This window comes from Peromyscus maniculatus, chromosome 23, assembly GCF_049852395.1.
Source record: "Peromyscus maniculatus bairdii isolate BWxNUB_F1_BW_parent chromosome 23, HU_Pman_BW_mat_3.1, whole genome shotgun sequence".
NCBI classification, from domain to species: Eukaryota; Metazoa; Chordata; class Mammalia; order Rodentia; family Cricetidae; genus Peromyscus; species Peromyscus maniculatus.
Genome location: NC_134874.1, coordinates 2386404 through 2405742, shown reverse-complemented (window position 1 = coordinate 2405742; position 19339 = coordinate 2386404). Strand labels below are relative to the sequence as shown.

Sequence of the window (19339 nt, the reverse complement as noted above, 5' to 3'; positions counted from 1 at the left end):
CTTCAGTGTCACCCCTAAATCATGTTTTGAGTTGAGGTCGAAACTGGGTTTTGGTTTCAAAACACAGCGTGGCTTTTCACCTTGAAGCTCCGGAGGAGTTCTTCCCCAGCTGGCCAGGGCCTCACATGTCCAGGACAAGCTGGAGTCAGGACCTGGGGCAGGAGTGGCAGGTTCAGGGTGCCTGCTGTGATCACCCTGGCCGTGGATGTGTCCTTTTCCTCGCCAGTGTTTATTTTGCTTAGAGTCTTTTGTAGGCTTTGTTTTTCTTACAGTGTGTCTTACATGCTTGTAAATTTGCTGGCAAAACAATAAATAAAAAAATAATGACTGTTATTTCCTCCTGGGTTTTTGTGTTTGTTTTGGCAAGTGTGTGTATCTAATCTCAAGGATGCTAATTTGTCCAATGTGTTTTACCCGTCAGTACCATCAAGAAAACATGGATGACATCACTGGGCTGAGAGCAAAGGAAGGCGTTTTTAAGATTAATCAAGCTGGTGAAGTCCTGCTCTTTCTCCTCCCTCTCTTTCCCTCCCCCTCCTTCCCTCCCCTCTCTCTCCCTGCCCCATTGTTCCACTGTCCCCCTGTGACCAGCCTCCCCTCCCCCAAGGTCTCCCCCAACTCCCTATACAGTAGAAGACATCTTTGACTCTCTGATCTCCCTGCCTCCACCTCCCAAGTGTTTTGATTATAGGCATGTGGTACCACACCCAGGATTTTCTGTGCTGGGATCAAACCCAGGGATGCGGGCAGGCTAGGCGAGTATCTACCAACTGAGCTGCAGACCCAGCTCCTGTCTTCTTCTAGGACTCCTCCGATCAACACAAGTAAAAGAAAACGGCCGTGTAAATAAGATCAAAATCGTTCTTTCAACAAGCATGAAATAAAAACTCAGAGTGACCGGAGAGCAGTTGAATCGATGTCCACGGAAATCAGCTTTCTCTTTGTGGAAATATGAGATCATGGTGCATCACGCTATCTGCAGGACCTTGGAGCTAAGCAATTGTGAAGGTTAAGTTCATGTGGCTTATGACTGTGGGCTCTGCTCTGCTCCAGCACGTCTTTAATCCCTCTGCTCAGGAGGTGGTGGCAGGAGGATCAAAAGTTTCAGATTATCCTTGGCCACACAAGTCAATTCAAGGCCAGCCTGGACTATAATATCAAAGAGAAAACAAGACTGTGTGCACACCATAGGAGCTCAGGGTAGTGAGAAAAAGGAGACAGAGGAAGAGAAAGAAAGAAATAGAGAAATAAAATGATGGTAGGAATTGACAGCTCCTGGTGGGGAATCTCCGCAGCCTGCCCTTAGACTCACTCATGGAAGACTGGTGATGTGTTACAGAGAACCACAGCTTCAGAATCTTGGGTTTGGAGGGACAGTGGGGGCTACCGATGGGTAGAGGGAAGGGCAAGACCCAAAATGAAGCCATTCACGGGACACATCCTAGGGCCCAACAGAAGCACAGACCAAATCCTTGTGCCTCTGGATCATCCCAGGAATCCTGGCCCGTCTTCTTGCCCAAGATGCTGGCCACCTTGTGGGGTAGGAGGGAGAGAACCAAAGTCTGGGGAAGAGGCAGGATGTAGACACCATAGCACTAGACCCAAGGAAGGCTTAGGCAACGTGACGCCTCTGCTTTGAAGCCCCAGAAAGCCCAGGGAGAGGTGTTAGGAGGCCCCACCTTCTCATCGCTTTTATCTCCTGCCCACTTGGCCTCCCAACCTGTCCCCGCTTCTGCCCACACAACCCCCAGGATGCTCTGCTCCCTCTGCCACACGCTGTGTGCACCTGTGCCACCCGCACGGGGCGGCCAAGCTGCCAAGCGCAGCTGTGCAAGCTGGCCGCCACCCCGGGTGTTGTTTCCACACGGCGGACGTCACAGGCTTCGACCCGCAGTCTCTAGCAGGTGACAGGAAGGTGCACCTGTTTTTCTTTTAGTCACCTATACATGGGTGCCATCTGGGCCGGCGGGGCTCTGCTGTTTGCTCGGCCTCGCACACGGCCTCCCCTATGCTTCGGGCTCCATGAAGTCGATTCTGGATCCATCACCTGAGCCTCATCTCCTGGAAGATATCCATAGCAACACCCTCCTCACCACGTCCGGCTAACGTCAGTCAGTGCTAACTGCTGATAACAGGAGTCAATAATGCTTGGTAGAGATTTCCGGAAGACATGGTTCTGGGAGGACCCGTGGGCTGAATTGATTACTCAAAAGTACACTCCTTTCAATCTTCTCTGCTTAAATAGGAACATAAAAAAAAAAAAAAAGTCTCAGCTGGTTTCTGCTTTTCTCCAACTCTCGCTAATGACCCACTGAGTCATGTCAGGAACGAGCCAGTTATAGAGTCAGCGGAGCTGTGGTTACTGCCGAGACTTAACTTTGTGGGACTACCTTCTGTCTACAGTATTTTTGTTTGTTTGTTTGTTTTTCAAGACAGGGTTTCTCTGTGTAGCTTTGGAGCCTTTCCTGGAACTCAGTTGGTAGCCCAGGCTGGCCTCGAACTCACAGAGATCCACCTGGCTCTGCCTCCCAAGTGCTAGGATTAAAGGCATGTGCCACCACCGCCCGGCCTGTCTACAGTAGTATGAGGCTGAGTTTCTGCTTCCTGGAGTGTTATAATAAAGTTTTATTTACAAACCAGTGAGTCTATTTAAGGTTCCAAGTGCAAATGCACACCAGACCCTGTGCAAGTCGAGCAGAAAGTCACCTGGGGGTGGCTGGGAGGATGAGAGTTTGATGTGCAGGCTCCAAAGCCAGGCTGCTTGGATTTGGGTGCAGACACTCACTGTGTGACCTTGGGCAAGTCCGTTTCCATCTCTGAGCCTGCTAGTCTTCAACGTTCAGCTGGAAGGATTATAATAATAATCTAAAGTAGGTTCAAAGCTATAGTGAGATGTATGTGAAAACCCTAGTGGCTGTCCACAGTGGCACACTCCTGTGATCTCAGCACTCAGGAGGCTGAGGCGGGAAGATCCTGAGTTCAAGGCCAGCCTGGGCTATATAGCAAGGCCCTGTCTTTTAATATATATAAAATTTTACGTGCATGCATGTTTTGTCTGCATGAATGTATGTGCATCCCGTGCATCCCTGGGGTCTATGGAAGCCAGAAGAGGGCATCAGATCCACTAAGACTGAAGCTATAGCTGGTTGTGAGCCACCATGTGGGTGCTGGGCATTGAACCCAGGTCCTCTGGAAGTGCAGCCAGTGCTCTTAACCACTGAGCCATCTCAACAGTCTCCAGACCTTGTCTTAATGCATAAGTAAACAGACAAAAAAGCAAATAGGCTGGGAATGTGGCCTAGTTGGTTAGAACTCTTGCCTAGCAGGTGCAAAGCCCTGGGTTCAATCCCAGCAGCGTAGTGGCCCACACCTCTAAGGAGAAGGCAGCTCAGAAATTTGAAGTTACCTTCCACTACACTGGAAGTGCAGAAATCCAAGGTCATCCTTGACTATACAGGAAACTCGAGGCCAGCTTGGGACATACGACCTGCTCCCTCCCTCAAAAAAAAAAAAATGATCTTTGTGGTGATTTCTGTGTCTATGATCGATTGTTCTAATTGCTGTCACAGCTAGGTGTCGAAGGTGGACGCACACTGTTCACAGACCCAAGGGTATTTTGGCTGTGGGAACTTTTATTCGCAGGGGGAGAGGGGACATTGGAGGGGGGGCTGCAGGAGGGAGGGGTGCAGCTTGGCTCACTTAGGGGGCTCGGCGGCCAGCACCGGGAAGCAGCCTTCGTGATGCCACTGGCGGTCCCGCAGGCGACGGACGGCCTGCATCTGCGGCTGGAAGGCACCCCACTCATTCCAGTGTCGGAAGTCGCCTGGTTCCAGCAGGTATTGGTAGCCACGGTAGCCCGGGTACTGGTAGCCCACCCATCTGGGAAGAGAGCAGGAAAGGCGTGGAGGCACCCAGAGTCCCCTCCCCAACCTCTTTTTTGCTACCCATCTTGTAGCTAGTGTCCCAGGAGGGCTCACACATCTGCCCTGGCTTGGCCCTTTCTATCCCATGCCCTGGGGCATGGCCTTCCCCTTTCCGGTAGCCTCAGTATTCTCCTCTGAAAGGTGGGCACAGTCATGTGGCTGCTGTTTTGTGCATGCTTGGGGACCAGATGGAGGGAATGCCCCCACTGTAGGCAGTAAGTCCACACCCACGGGTCCAGGAAGGACAGAATCCAATGCGTGAGTCTTGAGCTCTCTCTCAGGCGATGAGGACAAGGCATCAAGAGCCATGTCTCCAAACCTGGGTGTCTTTCATATGCAGTGAGTCTCTCCTGCTACTGTAAGCACTGTCCAGGGGCAGATAACCTAGAGCCAAGCCGAGACGCCGAGCCACATGGGGTGTGGATGGCAGTGACTTCACTCCCTCCCTTTCTGATGAGGGCTCACTTCATTTGATGGGTGAGCGCAGCGCAAAGGTGCCCTTACCAAGGAATGGTAGAGCCAGCGATTCTAAGTTCAGCCCTTGCCTGGACCCAAGCCAGGTCTTCCCACGCCCTTCTCTGACCCATTGCTGGCCATTGGTTAGTTTCTGTAGAGGAATAGCCAGGTCCCATTCAGTGCCTTCCACCCTGCTAGAGGTGGGTAGCCCAGGCTCAACCATGTCCACACTGTACAGGGCACACTGGTGTCTCTAGTCCTGACCAGAGGAACCCTCTCGAAGCAGAGAGTGACCTCAATCCAAGCCTCCCCTCTGTGTGCCCAGCACGTGCCAGGCCCTCAGACAAGACTCTGAGGGGGATGGGTGAGGACACAGGTTCTTCAGGGGAGAAGGAAAGGGAGCTAGGGAAAGGCTGCCATCCTGCAAGCATTATAGGAAGGCAGAAAAGGACACTCATCTCCAGGGGCCAGGACTTGAGGCAAGGCACCTGACTCTCCCTAGGTTCTTGAGAAAGTAGGGTTAAGGGCTCTGCTTGGGAACCTCAGATCCCAGGAGTTAGGGTGGATGAGGAAGAGGCCTTACCTACCCACTGTACAGCCAGCAGCATTGAGATGCAGACAGGATACCATCTCACCCAGGGACTTCTGCTGGACCTACCCTCTGTCCACATCAGTTCTGGTCAGGGCCCAGACTCCTGAGCAGCTGAGAGTCTCGCCACTGTGGATAGTACTTATGCAGAGGTGGAACTTGTCACATGCCACAGAGACATGTGATCTGTTGGCAGAACCCCAGGACCCAGTCCTAAAAGACTGTGTGTGTGTGTGTGTGTGTGTGTGTGTGTGTGTGTGTGTATCTGTGTACATCACTATGTGTCTCTGTGTGTGTCTGTGTGTGTCTGTGTGGGTGTATCTCTCTGTGTGAGTGTCTATGTGTGTGAATAGGGAGGGGGGTTACGAGGTCTTTCCCAGGGACCTGATGTGACATTTCATCTCTGGCAGCCTTGGCCTCTGACTCCGCACTTGCTGTGGGGGCCCAGAACCTGGATGCTTACGTGCCACCGGAGACGGTCACACTGCCCACACGGTCACAGAAGCCATATACCCAGAGGCTGGGCACGTCATCCTCTTGAATCTCCATGGTGTTGCCCTTGAAGTTGGCCCCTTCAAACAGGCAGATCTTATGCTCCTGGGAATCCTGGGGAGGCCAAGACCAGTCAGAAATGGAAGCAGATGGTGGGGAGAAGAAAGGGGTAGGGAGGGACTCTGGGGCTTGCCCAGGGAGGACACTCCTCATCTGGGAAGAGGAGATGATGGTTGCTACATCTCTGGTGCCCAAGGATAAAATGAGATCATCCACACAGGCTCAAGTCTGTATGTGGAAATGTGTGGCATCACCCTGCAGCAACACAGAGACCCAGAGAGGGCAAGCATATTGATTTACATCACACAGCCAGCAAGGGGAAGCACCTTTCAGAGAAGTGCCACTCCCAATTCTCAGCAGCCTCTGAGGTATTGGGGAGCCCAGTTCAATGTCCTTCTATATGAACTTCTTCTAATCAGACTGAGCTACAATGGACCATGGGGTTGTGGAGCATGGATCCGGGTTTGAGTCCTGACTGTAGTCCTTATGCCCAATACCTTGGGTGTTTCCCTCTGTCCCTCAAGCCTCAGTGCATTCTGCCATAGAATGGGTTTGCTGGCACTTCACCCATGGGACTGTGGGTAACAGACCTGGCAGAGACGGAGGTCCACCCTTGAATGTCAGCATACAGGGAGTTCTGGCTGGGACTGGTGGGTTTTCTTTTTTGTTTGTTTGTTTTTGGTTTTGAGGTGCTGGGGTGGAGGGGGGGAATCCTGATCCTGCTGCATGCTAGGCAAGTGTTCTACCACTGAGCCCCAACCCCAACCCACACTGAGTCTTAATGGGTGAAACTCCACAGAGACGAACAGCCAGCGGAGCACAGCGAGGCCCGGCCCATTGAGGACAAGCTGGGCAGCATGAAGAACTTGACTTTCCATGTTTGGGCCTCAGTTTCCTTATTGTTACGTTGAGTGTTGTAATGGCTTCTGTCTGCTGGGGCTGCTGCTGTACAGACTCCACAAAAGGAAGAGAGAGCACTGAGTATACAGCAGGTGCTTAATAAAGAGATTCTTTAGTGACTGTTGTTAACTAGCAACAGGGGGAGGGCAGGGCACAAGCGTATCCTTCGGTGAGGCACAGTGGAAGACTGTTAGTGAAGTAAGTCAGTCAGCTCTCCCAGAGGGAAGGGAAGTGGATCAAGGGAGGTACCATAGGAGGAGGGAAATTTAGGAAGGGCTTTGTAGGTCAAGTAGGAGTATGAGAGCCAGAAGAAGGGAAGTAGGGCAGAGGTCAGACTGAGCAAAGGGAAGGCATAGACAGAGGCTGCTGTGCAGGACAGCAGATGTCCCTGAAAGGGGATGTGTGGTGTGAGGTAGGGATGGGGACACAGGAGACGTGATCAGCAATTCAAGGCCACTACGTAATCAATGCCAGTGACTGTTACCTATAACTGTCGCCATCTTGAGGACCTTGAGGAGGGTCAGCCAGTCTGTGGCTCCCCACTGCGATGGAGGTGAGACCTCATCGTCCCCATAAAGCCCCGTGGGACCCCACCTCAGGGACACACCTTCCCACTCTGCCCCACCCCCACCCCCGTCCACTCCTGCTGCGGCAGCCATGTCTGTCCGGGTGCTAATGTTTAATTTCTTCAGCTAATCTGAGCCTGAGGCAGGGCTCTGCCCTCACCGGCCCCTGCACGGCTTTTCCTCCAGCTCTCCTTGGGCTGACTCAGCTCTCAACCCTCAGGTGCTGGCTGCCCTGCCCAACGCCAACCAGCCCCAGTTCCCCCCACCCCACCCATCCACCCCAAGCAAGGAGCACAGGCAAGGTTTCTGGTTACAGATGGGCTTCCAGGGCCTAGGGTGGAGCCGGCAGAATCCGGCCACCCTGAAGTGCCTAATAGGGTCTCGACTATGTAGCCCTGACTGGCCTGGAATTCACTCTGTAGATCAGGTTGGCCGTAAACTCTCAGAGACCTGCCTGCCTCTGTCTCCCTGAGTGCTGGGTGAAAGGTGTGTGCCAACCATGGGCAGGCTTGATTTTGGAAATAACTCTAATTTTCATGAAAGCGGGACGAAACGCAGACAGGGAACCCAGGAGCGAGGCGTGTGGGTTATGTGGGGGGTGTGGTGCTCAGGAGAAGGACAATGGTGGCCCAGGACCAGGACTGTCACATGGGACACAGAAGACAAGTCAGACCACTAGACCATGGCTCTAAGGGTAAGAGGCCACCTGGGGAGTGGGGTGGGGGTAAAGGAAAGGGCTAGTGCCCCCCGGCTGCACCTTAGTTAGGTTCGGAACTAAGTGATCTGGGGTGAGGTTGGCTGTTAGGAGTTTTTCAATTTTTTCTAATATATATTTTTATCTAAACAACTATGTCTAAAATACGATCATAATTTTAATTTGGCCAGTGTGATCCTGAGAGCGTGATCTTTTACACTTGTGAGGAAGACATGGTGGTGTACTTCAGACCAGGAGTGTGTATCCTCATTATCATCGCACATCTCTGTCCAGACCAGACGAATCTCACAGACAGGTTCAGTCACTACTTAGGATCTGACTGTGGTGGTGCATGCCTGCAACCCCGGGAGAAGCATGAAGCCTGGGCTACGGGGTAGGGCTCTCTCTCAAAACACAAAGCAACACACACAACAACAACTACAAACGGTTAGTGCTTACTCTATCAGAGAGCATCCTCTGCAGCAGTGGTTCTCAACCTTCCTAAGCTGTGACCCTTTAGTACAGTTCCTCATGTTGGGGTGACCCCCAACCATAAAATTACTTTTGTTGCTACTTCACAACTGTAGTTTTGCTATTGTTATGAACCGTAATGCAATATATATATATTTTAGAGTGACAGGTTTAGGCAAAGGGGTCATGACCCACAGGTTGAGAACCTCAGCTCTAGAGGTTGTCGTTCATTGGCTCAGCCCTAGTTGAGCATGCTTCCCAGCTGCACCCATTACACAGATGGACATACAAGGCCTTCAAGGCTTTGAAGCTCATCTCTGAGTTCTTACAGTGTGCTCTGCGAAGGCTGAAATCCAGCCTGGGATTCTCACCGTGCGGCGAGCACTCTGGCTGCCTAACCCACTGCGACGCATTAGTAACGCCTCATCGTCCCGGGTGAGCCTTCATTAAGGCACTTTCTTCACAGACATTCCCACCTCAAGAGGTGAGAGTTGGTGCCGTCAGAGCCTGGCACGCGTGAGTAAGAAGTAATTGGCTCATGACTCATAATCAATTCATAATCCTGGAACAACTACACACCATGTGGGACTGTCTCCACGATCTGGATTCATCTCCCTTACGCTGATCTAAACATCACAAAGCTAATTCAGCATGTTCCCAAGATGTCACAACTGTCTTCCCCCCAAGTCCCTTGCTTAGTCACTTGGCAACTTTCTTCTTTTTTTTTTTGCCAAGGCTAGATTTGAACTCAACCCTCCTGCCTCCGCCTCTCCTGTGCTGGGATCATGGGCCTGTGTCACACGGTAGACCTCTGTCCCAGTCCCAGCCACTCACCATCCTGACGGGCCGGAAGGACATGAGCCGGTCGCTGCGGTAACTGCTGGTCCAGGTGTCCCAGCGTGGGTACTCGCCCTTCTCCAGGACAAACATCTCCCCACGGAAGGCAGATTGCTCAAAGGCCACCCAGCTGAGCACAGGAAGGACCAAGAGGGACAGAAGCAGAAAGGTGAATGTGTCAGCAAGTGCCCTCCCCAGCACAGCAGCCCAGGCACCAAAATGAAAACCCGAAGTGGGTCCAAAGGGTCTGGGTCTCATTCCACGCTCTACCCCTTACTTTTGTGTGACTGCAGACAAAGGGCTTTTCATCTCCCAGTCTTCATCTCTTTACCTACACTAACATTTTCTAGAGTTGGCAAAGGATGAAATGAGATACTGTTTGTAATTATCTGAGCAAATTATTTTAGCACATATGGGATTCACACAGGCTTTAAATACTTTAAGGCCCTGGGACCCACTAACTTACCAAGAAATATTTTCTTTTAAGCTCACTAATAGCTGGGAGAAAGTCTCTGCTTGCTGCTAATGTGGCTCTAATACCTACTGGTCGCTTCTTTCCAACCATGAGAGCAGCAGACACTGGCCCCAGCCCTACAGACCAGGGTATGAAGTGCTGCTTTGGGTTCAAAGCAAGGCTTCTCATAGGTAAACAGGACTTATAACAGAACTAGGTCTTCGATTGCCAGAGTGGTGTAAGCTTGTGTTCAAAGGATCATTTAAAATAACACACAGGAGCTGGGCATGGTGATGCACCCTGCAATCCCAGATCAGTAAAACACAAGAGCTGGGCATGGTGATGCACCCTGCAATCCCAGAACAGTAAAACGCAGGAGCTGGGCATGGTGATGCACCCTGCAATCCCAGAACAGTAAAATGCAGGAGCTGGGCATGGTGATGCACCCTGCAATCCCAGCACAGGGGAGAAGCAGCAAGATCATGATATCTGTAGCCAGCCTGGGCTACACGGTGAGCTCCTGTCTCTAAACAGGAAACAAAATCAAAGGAAGCAAATGTGAGTAGTCCCAGAAGTTCAGATATGAGAGAAAAGTGAATTCGCATTTGCTGAGAACGAGCCTGGCAGCCAGGAGGCCCACAGTTAGGGTGGAGGTTGAAGAGAATGAGTCTGGTAGTGAGTCTCAGGCACCTGCTGAGTTTTCATGATGTGGCAGCTTGGTCTTTCACAGAGAGTAAACTGGACATTTAAAATAGTGTGTGTGGGGTTCATTGTGGTTTGAATAGGAAGATTAGGGTAAAGATTCTGCGGGGGGAGGGGTGTACTTCTTACTCTATGTGTTTGGAATTCTAAGGGACCAAGAGAGACCTAGTGGAACATCACTGTGTGTGTTGTCTTCCTGAGGGCTGCTGGGACCGTCTCACCAGAAAGATGGCAATGGGGAGACATCATCATGGGCTCAGAAAGAAGCACCCCAGGAGCCTCAGGATCTTGTCTGAGGGATGAGCCAAGCACAGTGAAGAAGTGACAGAATGGAAGATGTGGACCTGTCCTCAAAGAACGCTACTGAGGTTTTGTTAGCAGACTGGAGAAGAAGCACAAAGGATGATGGATGGATGGTGGATGGGTGGATGGATGGATAGATGGATGGATGGATGGATGGATGGATGGATGAATGATGGATGGGTTGATGGATGGGTAGATGGATGATGGATGGATGGCTATGGATGGATGGGTGGGTGGGTGGATGGATGGATGGGTGGATGATGAATGGATGGGTGAATGGATGGATGGGTGAATGGATGGATAGATGGATGATGGATAGATGATGGATGGCTATAGATTAATTGATGGATGGATAATGGATAGATGGATATAGTTGGATGGATGGATGGATGGATGGATGATGGATGGGTGAATGGATAGATGGATGGATGGATGGGTGGACAGGTGAATGAATGGATGGATGGATATAGTTGAATGGACGATGGGTGTGTGCATAGAGAGAAGAACAGGTGGACAAGTGATGATAGGGGCATAGATGTGTAGATGGCTGAGTAGTTGGATGAATGAACAAATGGATTTAGGGATGGAAAGATGGATAAAAGAGAATGGATGAACACTAGACTGATAGACGGATGAACAGATGGATAGTGACACATGTGACGGACAGAATGGGTAGATGGGGCGGGAACCTCAGAAGGCGGTGCCACACAGGGATGAAGACCAGAGACTATGGGAAACGACAGAGCTGAGTTCTAATCCCAGCTCATCATTGACTTACTCACCACATGACTTGGAGCCATCACTGAGGGTCGTTAAACGCCGGCAAAAGAAGAAGAAATGAGTGCCTGTGCGTCACTGGGAAGTTTGAGGGTCTGAAACCAGGGGACTCGTGGAGCAGACTCAACACGAGGTTCCCACGGTAATCTCATCTATGACTAGGGATGGGGAAGCTGCTGCTTATGTAACGACAAGACAGATGTGGTCTCGCCACCCACCGCTCTCTCTCCACCCTCCTCTGCCCTCTTTGGGTAGCCCGTGAGGACTCAGTCAACAGTGTCCCGGTACCCATCCTCATTGCCTATGGCTCATCTGAGCCAGAAGCAAGAAGAGGAGGGCAGGAAACAAATGGAGCCTCAGCCCTGAGAGGTGGTACCCAACCCAGTCATGCCATGATGTCAGGCTGAGGTCTCCCAAGTCTCATGGTACCTGTCTCACGGCACATGTCCCAGGTAAATGTTTCTCCTCTCCTTCCCCTGCTCATCTCTCCTTCATCCTTTCTTCCCACACGCTTGCTGATCCTGACCCAGCCCTTGCTCCTGGATCTCGGGTCTATATCTGTCCCTGTTGGACACAACCCCCTGAACACCAAAAAAAAGAAAGGAAAAAAAGGACATGGGCATAGCTGTCTGTCGTCTGTCTTTTTGAGGAAAAATACTCTGGCTTTGAGTCATCAGCATCCCAAACATTCTGAAACCTCAAGATGGCCACATCCAGCAGTTCCTGTCCCAAACGGGTTTTAGGGGATGGGTGGGGCTGAGTTAGGGTTGACCACACCAGGGATGGAGTGGATGCAAGAGTCATGAGTGCTCCCCAAAACAGAACATAGACCATGGGGTGCTGCTGGAACTCACAGGGAAGCGGGGGAAGGTAGATGGCCATCACTGTCGCCTGCCTGCCATGTTTGAATGTCTACAGTGCCAAGCCCATCCTGCCTCAGAATCGTTCTGACTCTCCTTGTTTAGAGTCGAGGAAGCAGGCTTGGAGACGGAACAAGATACAGGAAGGAGTGAGCATTGGGAACCCAAGCAGGTCTGATCTCAGGCTGGCCTTGAGCCCAAGCTGGTGCTTCCTTTTGTACTGTGGGCAGTTTGAGATGCCTTAAACGTTGGCTGGCCACACCCCCTGGGGATTTCATGGTGGAGGAAACAATAACAGAGAGCTCACGATGGCCTCAGCTCCTGGAGATAGCCCTGGGGAGCTAGCCCACTGCTTCTGAGAACTGGGAGTGAAATCCAGCAGCCTGTGATGGATGTAGGCTCTGCCACTCAGCACGGGGTGACCTCGCCCATTGACTCAGTCCTTCAGAGCCTCGATCTCAGTCTGTTGACTGGGGAGGGGGGGTTAGCCCTCTCTCAGACAGCTTGGTGTTGTTATAGGTGATGTGCAATGCACTTGCTTTTCACATTTACAGATGTTTGGGAGAGGGGATGGCTGGGGACATGTGGTCCCTCCCATGGTAGCCTTGCACTGTTCAGGTCACCTCTGAGTCTCAGTTTTCTCGTCTATCAATGAGAGAATGCAGAGAAGCTAGGGAAAGGCCAAGGAGAGACTGCTTGGTGCCAGGCTAATAGAGCTGCTTTGTGGCAGTGTGTCCCTCTCCCTCCAGCACTCACGGTCCTGAGATGACGATCAGGCTGCGCACTCGGTCAAAGCCACGGTCCCCCAGGTTCAGGCACTCCCCCGAGAATTCAACCCGACGGCCCTGGAAGTTTTCCTGCTCGAAGACGACCAGCTGAAAGAGAAACCGCCCCGGTCCATCCGGGAGGGCAGATTGAGGAGTGGCCTGGCTCCGTGACCCTGACCCCAAACCAAATCTGAGAGATGAGGGGCTCAGCTCCAACAACTCCTGAAGGGCATGTGTCAATCAAAGCAGGTAGGGCCTGGATCTCACCAGGACGCCATGAGCCTCAGTTTGTGAATGAGCCTACCCTCCGGTCTTCCCACTATTGAACTCAAGATCAGTACCGTAGTCAGGTGTAGGAATGGGGTCCTGGGCCTCCCAGGCTCCCATCCAAGGTCTCTCTGTGTAGCCTAGACTGACCCGGAATTTATTCTGTAACCTGGCCTAGCCTTGAACTTGGGATCCTCTGGCCTCTGCCACCGAGTGTTGGGACTAAGTGTGTCTGTGTGTCACTGGGCCCAGTCCTTCTAGTTCCTTCTCTGCGTTATTCCTCAGCCTGGCATGACCTCTTCACCGGGAGCCCCCAACTTGGATCTTCCACTTCCTAACTCATGGTCCAGGCTACATGTGTGGCCCTGACCCTGTTCTAGGTGCAGAAGCCGCTTTCACCAGGAAGCCTTCTGGGATTGCTCCTCCTTTACCCTGGGCAGGGGCTGAATGCCTACCACTGTGACATCCCACAGCCAGGTACAACCCTGGGAAGTCACCGCTGCCTCTGAGTCTCCCTCTTCCACCTCCTCCTCCACCTTTTCTTCTTCTTCCTCCTCCTCCTCCTCTTCTGCCTCTTTTTCTTTTCCAAACCTCTACCCCTAAAGGGCTCCTTCCGGGCAGGGCAGGGCATGAGCTGTTTTCTTATTTGCGGGCCCAAATACAGGTAAGGCTCACTAGCCCATAACCCCTCCCTCCTCTCTCTGCACCTCTCATTTGGATTTTACACGTTTTCTGTTCCACACAACAACTCTGCTGTTCGGTGGCGTCAAGGCACCTGTCTGGCACCAGACGCAGGCAGCAGATGCTTGGAGTTGGGGAGATCATGGGGTGGGGAGGAGATAGGGTCCTGAGGAACCCTTAGGGCCAGGTAGAGGGTTTTCACCAAACCTTAGCTTCTCTATGGATTGTGGGTTTTGCGGGTAGGTGTTTGCTACCTTGTTAAAAGGTAAATTTAAGTCACTGATTAAATTCAATTTACATAAAGCAAAGCCAGCCACATCCAGTTCTGGTGTGAGTCATAAACCAAGTGTGGCCAGGGCTGTACCTGAGGGTGAAGCCACCACAAATGAAATCTCAAGGGCAGAGAGTCTGGCTCTCCAGGAGTGTCCTGCAACCTGGACCTTGGGGGAAAGTTTCCAAGAAGATCAGGGTGGCCTGGTGGCCTGGTGGCCTGGTGGCTCTCCTAGGATGGGTGGTCCCTGCCACCAAACACTCCTCTCCTGTTTCTGGCTTTGCCAACCTCTAAGTTCCTACATGCGGGCTGGCCCGGCAGCAGGTGTCTTGCATCAGGAGGAGTGTTTCACATTCTGGTGGGTTCCCTTTTCTTCCAGGCATGTGGAACCCCTGAGATTCCCAGACTGTCCAGGAAGGAAGAGGCTGTGGAGGATGGAGAGCAGGCCAGGGAGGATGGAGAGCAGGCCAGGGAGGATGGAGAGCAGGCCAGGGAGGGTGGAGAGCAGGCCAGGGAGGATGGGGAGCAGGCCAGGGAGGATGGGGAGCAGGCCAGGGAAGATGGAGAGCAGGCCAGGGAGGATGGGGAACAGGCCAGGGAGGATGGGGAACAGGCCAGGGAGGGTGGAGAGCAGGCCAGGGAGGATGGAGAGCAGGCCAGGGAGGATGGGAAGCAGGCCAGGGAGGATGGAGAGCAGGCCAGGGAGGATGGGGAGCAGGCCAGGGAGGATGGGGAGCAGGCCAGGGAGGGTGGAGAGCAGAAAGAGTCAGAGGAAGGAAATCATAGGCAGCGACTCAGAAACATAGAAAGGAGAGAAGATCTGCAAAGGGAGAGAATGAGGGAGGGGAGGAAGAGGAGGAGGGATGAGGAAGATGTGGATTGGTAAGCCTCCCCCACCCCTCCCGTCCTTACCCTGTAGCTCCCAGGAGGCAGGTCCCCTACTTTGGCACTGGGCCTGGGCACGGAAGCTGGGACCGGGGTGGGGCCAGGGGCTGGGGCCGGCCCCGTGGTTGGGCCCCCCTTTCCCTTGCCATCAGACCCCGGGTTCACTGCCGTGGTGGTCGCGGCCTTAGCAGCCTGAGACATGGTTCCCGATGCTGCAAAGAAAAAGAAAGCTTTGGGCTGGGTGATTTGGGGGTGGCCATCCCAAGCCGCCCCACCCTTATGCTTCTCATGCTCCTTCACAGACGTCGACTCTGCCTGGGAAACAGAGGCGGTGACGCTGTCCCTCCCCTGAGCGGTGTCCGTCCATCGTGCTTGTCAGCTGTCACCTGCGTTTGCAGCATGGCTCTGCCTCGCCAGATGAGTGACAGTCACCCTCGGGAGTGCTCCACCAAATACGATAATGAGTGCCTCACACCCTGACCTTAACTGTGGGCTAGCCAGGGTCAGGATCCCCCTCTAGAATCTAGCTGGAGTAAAGGTGTCCAGCAGCCCACACTGCAGTCAGCTCCCACCTCAGCCGGCAGATGGACCGGCACCTGGGTTACTAAATGCAACCTTGTAAACACTCCTGTCCGGGACAGCTCCCTTAGCACTTGTCTCTGTGCCAGGGGCATGGGCGCTGCCCAGCCAACATCTGCTCAGAGAGCAAGTGCAAGTGTGCGTGTGCGTGTGCGTGTGTGTGTGTGTGTGTGTGTGTGTGTGTCCTGAACCTCTCCCAGCCATCCATCCGCCCCTGGCATCCTCTGAGGGCAGATGTGGGCGTGCAAATACTAGCCTGGCACTTGGGTTTGGGGGGTGCAAGAGGAGAGAGCAGCCTGCTTCCGATGCTCTACACCAGGACTGTGCCTTGTGGGCGTTGGGTGGAGGGGACTCTGGTCGGCTCCACGGGTCCCTCAAGAGACACAGCCTTCTTGGCACGGGTCTTTGCTGATGGCACTGTCCCCCAGGGGCAAACGCACCCGAGATTCTGCTGATAATTTACTAACCCCTGGAACCCTGGGGCTGCCCAGAGCAAGCTCCTTGGGTCCAGCTGGGGTCCGGACATCCTTCCTCTAACTAGGACAAGCACACACCTCCCAGCCTTCCGCAGGAAGACTGGCTGCTCTGCCCACACATCTGGGCCACATCTGGGGGTTTCAGCCACCCTCAACCTTGTCCCTGGAAAACACTCCCCAGGGGCTGGGCTTCTTTTCCAGCATGTGTTCATTCTCCCCCGCCCCCACCCCCTCTCTCTCCTCTGGCCCAAATACTTCTACCACTGCTTGCCTCTCTGCCTCCCCCGTACCCCCCACCCCTGGTTTTCCTGTTTTGTTGTTTTGAGATAGGATCCCTCTTGGTAGCCCAGGCTAGTCTCCAATTCTCAGCAATCCTCCTGCCTCAGCCTCCTCAGTGCTGGCTAGACAAGCGTGCCTGAGCAACAGCTCTGGTTTTTGCTTCCTCCCAGTTCTTCACCACCCTCTCTCTCTCTCTGTCTGTTTTCACGCTCCCTCTCTTTATTTCCACGTTTCCCCCAGTTCCCCGGCAGGGTGGCGGTCCCCTCTTACCTGTGTTGGAGGACAGGCGGGTGCTGTGGGCGCCTCAGGGCCGACCCCCCATTTTATAACCTGGCAGACACCCGGGCCTATAGTGTGCAGCACAAAGAGGCAGCTGGCTCAGCAGGGCCTGGCCAGGGTCCAGGGCCGGCTCTGCCCCGGTACCGCACAGGCTAGCACTTTCCATTGTGGGGCAGGAACACAGAGAAACCCTGGCCCCAGCCCTGTTCTGGCCACAGCGTCCATTGCCCTGGCTGGACACAGGCCCAGGGCCCCGCTGGCTGCCAGCCTAGGGTAGGGAAGGGGCACCAGGGAGGATGGCCTGAATTAGAATCCTGCCTCAGGCACCAGACACAGCGTGGTGGCTTCGGAAGTCTCTCCCTCTAGGGGTCTCAGTCTGAAGGTACAGGTGACATGTCTCCCTGCGGGGTGCCACACAGAACTGAGCGTGGACGTGGTTTCGTAAAGACAGAAGGGTTCTCAATCCACGGCCCCGTTCCTGAGCACTTCTGTGTGTTTGCAGCCTCTGGGTTTGTGATCGGCTCTGAAGCACACCTGCCCTCACTGTACCCACTTCTCAGATGTGGAAGGTTGGGTACAGAGGCCGGTACTGGCCAGGGGAGGCAGGCAGACTTTGGCCTGCATGCTCTGTCTCAGGCCATCTGACCTTGGCCCTGACTGAGGTCTGCCTGATATCCCGTTTCTAGTGTGGTGGTGGGTGGGGCTGGGTCTCAGACTCTAGAATTTGATATTCAAGGCCTGGGTCCTTCAACCTAACTGCCCGTCAACCCCCAGGGACTGGCCTCAGGGGTGCTGCCCAGGGTCAGGAACATGGAGTCTCTGAGCAATCTCATATCTCACTGCACCTGGCTGGGCAAAGGTCCGGCGCTTAATGCACGTCCTGGGCCCTCACAGGCTCCCGACAGTGTCAGGATAAAATGTGTGTGTGTGTGTGTGTGTGTGTGTGTGTGTGTGTGTGTGTGTGTGTTCCAGTGTTCACTGAAGAGGGTGGAGAGACAGGGTGATGGACATCCAAGGTGAGGACACAGACTGAAGGGTGGAGAGGGACAGACAGAAAGGGAGGTGGGGGGGACGGTAGAAGAGAGAGACCGAGGGAGCCCCAGTCAAAGGAGAAAGCAGGGTAGCCATGCAGCCTGGTAGACCAGTGAACCCCAACAGGTGTAAGGCAGATGGTCCACCATTGCCCTCAACAGAGAAACTGAAACCCACACAGAACAGGTTTCAACCTTGCCCACAGTGTGAACTCAAAGTGGACGACTGTGGCATGTCTTTACCCCCAGCGGGGTGCATCCGTCTTCTGAGAAACCCTTTTCCCTTGGGACGTCCAGGACCCCCATGGAGCCTACCTCTGTCTTGTGGTCACTCTGGCCTAGAGCCAGCGCTGGCCCTCCCTTTCTCCCCATGAGCCCTTCTCCCTGCCTCCCTCCTCTCTGCCTTTCATCCTGGGCCAAGTCCTTGAAGGGCAAGCTGGGAATCACAGGATGGGGCAGCCTCTGGGAGTCAGGCCAAGATGCTTGTGGTGGGGGCCACCCACAGGTCTGGGTTTCAAGGGCAGGCATCTGGGGTAGTTTTGTCCCCCTACCATCCTGGCCATGGGCAGCTTGCCAACGGTTCTGGGAGATGGGAGCAGCCTCCCTTGCTGGGTAGCTCTTCTCTGAGCACTTTGTGACTCTTGCCAGTCTGCCTTCAGATGAACCGTTTACAGACAAGTTGGTGGCTCCTTTGTCCCCTTCCAGCCCTCTTTCCCATCTGCCATGTGGAACGGGCACTCACGTTATTCTTTATTTCTTTTTATTTTATTTTAAGACAGGGTCTTGGGGCTGGAGAGATGGCTCAGAGGTTAAGAGCACTGGCTGTCCTCCCAGGGGTCCTGAGTTCAATTCCCAGCAACCACATGGTGGCTCATAAACATCAACAATGAGATCTGGTGCCCTCTTCTGGCCTGCAGGGACACATGCAGACAGAGTACTGTATACATCATCATCATCATCATCATTGTAGACAGGGTCTCATGTAGCCCAGGCTGACTCCAAGCTCTCTATGTAGCTGAGGCTGGCTTTCCTGCCTCCACATCCCAAGTGCTGAGATTACAGGTGTGCATCACCACACAGGGCTGTGGACTCGGCTCCTTCTAACCTCCTGAGTCCAGACTCTTAGACGCTCTCAGTTCCCGCTTCGGGGGAACCGTCATTCATAATGATAAGCACTTCTTCTGTTAACAAGGATGGCGAAAGTGGCCCAGACCCAGACAGCTCCCGTATCCTGCGCTTTCAGGCTAACTATTAACATTAAAGTCTTAAAAATACGTGTGTGTGTGTGTGTGTGTGTGTGTGTGTGTGTGTGTGTGTGTTGTTGCATGCTCACATGGAGGTCAGAGGACAACTTGAAGGAATCAGTTCCTTCCGTCCATCACGGGGGCCTGAGCACTGAAGTCAGGTCATCAGGCTTGGTGGTAGGTACCCCTTTGAGACATCTCGTCAGCCATCAGCCCCCACTTTGTCTTTTTGTTTGTTTGTTTGCTTGCTTTTGTGTTTTGAGACAGGGTTTCTCTGTGTAGCCTTGGCTGTCCTGGAACTCACTCTGTAGACCAGGCTGGCTTCGAACTCACAGAGATCCACCTGCTTCTGCCTCCCGAATGCTGGGATTAAGGGCGTGCGCCACTACCGCCTGACCCACTTTGTCTTTTTATTTCCAATTTAACCCACGACATAATTGAGGCTCAGAGGCATTAGGAACCTGCTCAAAGGTACTCAGCTCACAGGTGTGGGATG

General features: G+C 53.3%; 1 protein-coding gene across 1 annotated transcript; it reads right to left on the bottom strand.

The window, feature by feature from the left end:
• Positions 1–3624: 3624 nt before the first annotated feature.
• Crybb1 (crystallin beta B1) lies at positions 3625–16796 on the bottom strand. The gene is made up of 6 exons (XM_042268312.2): positions 16560–16796; positions 14983–15167; positions 12841–12959; positions 8986–9118; positions 5432–5574; positions 3625–3879 (listed from the first exon to the last, which is right to left on the bottom strand). The coding sequence occupies exons 2-6, from the start codon at positions 15154–15156 to the stop codon at positions 3696–3698; spliced, it is 753 nt and encodes a 250-aa protein (XP_042124246.1). The 5' UTR covers positions 15157–15167; positions 16560–16796; the 3' UTR covers positions 3625–3695.
• Between the last annotated feature and the right edge of the window lie 2543 nt (positions 16797–19339).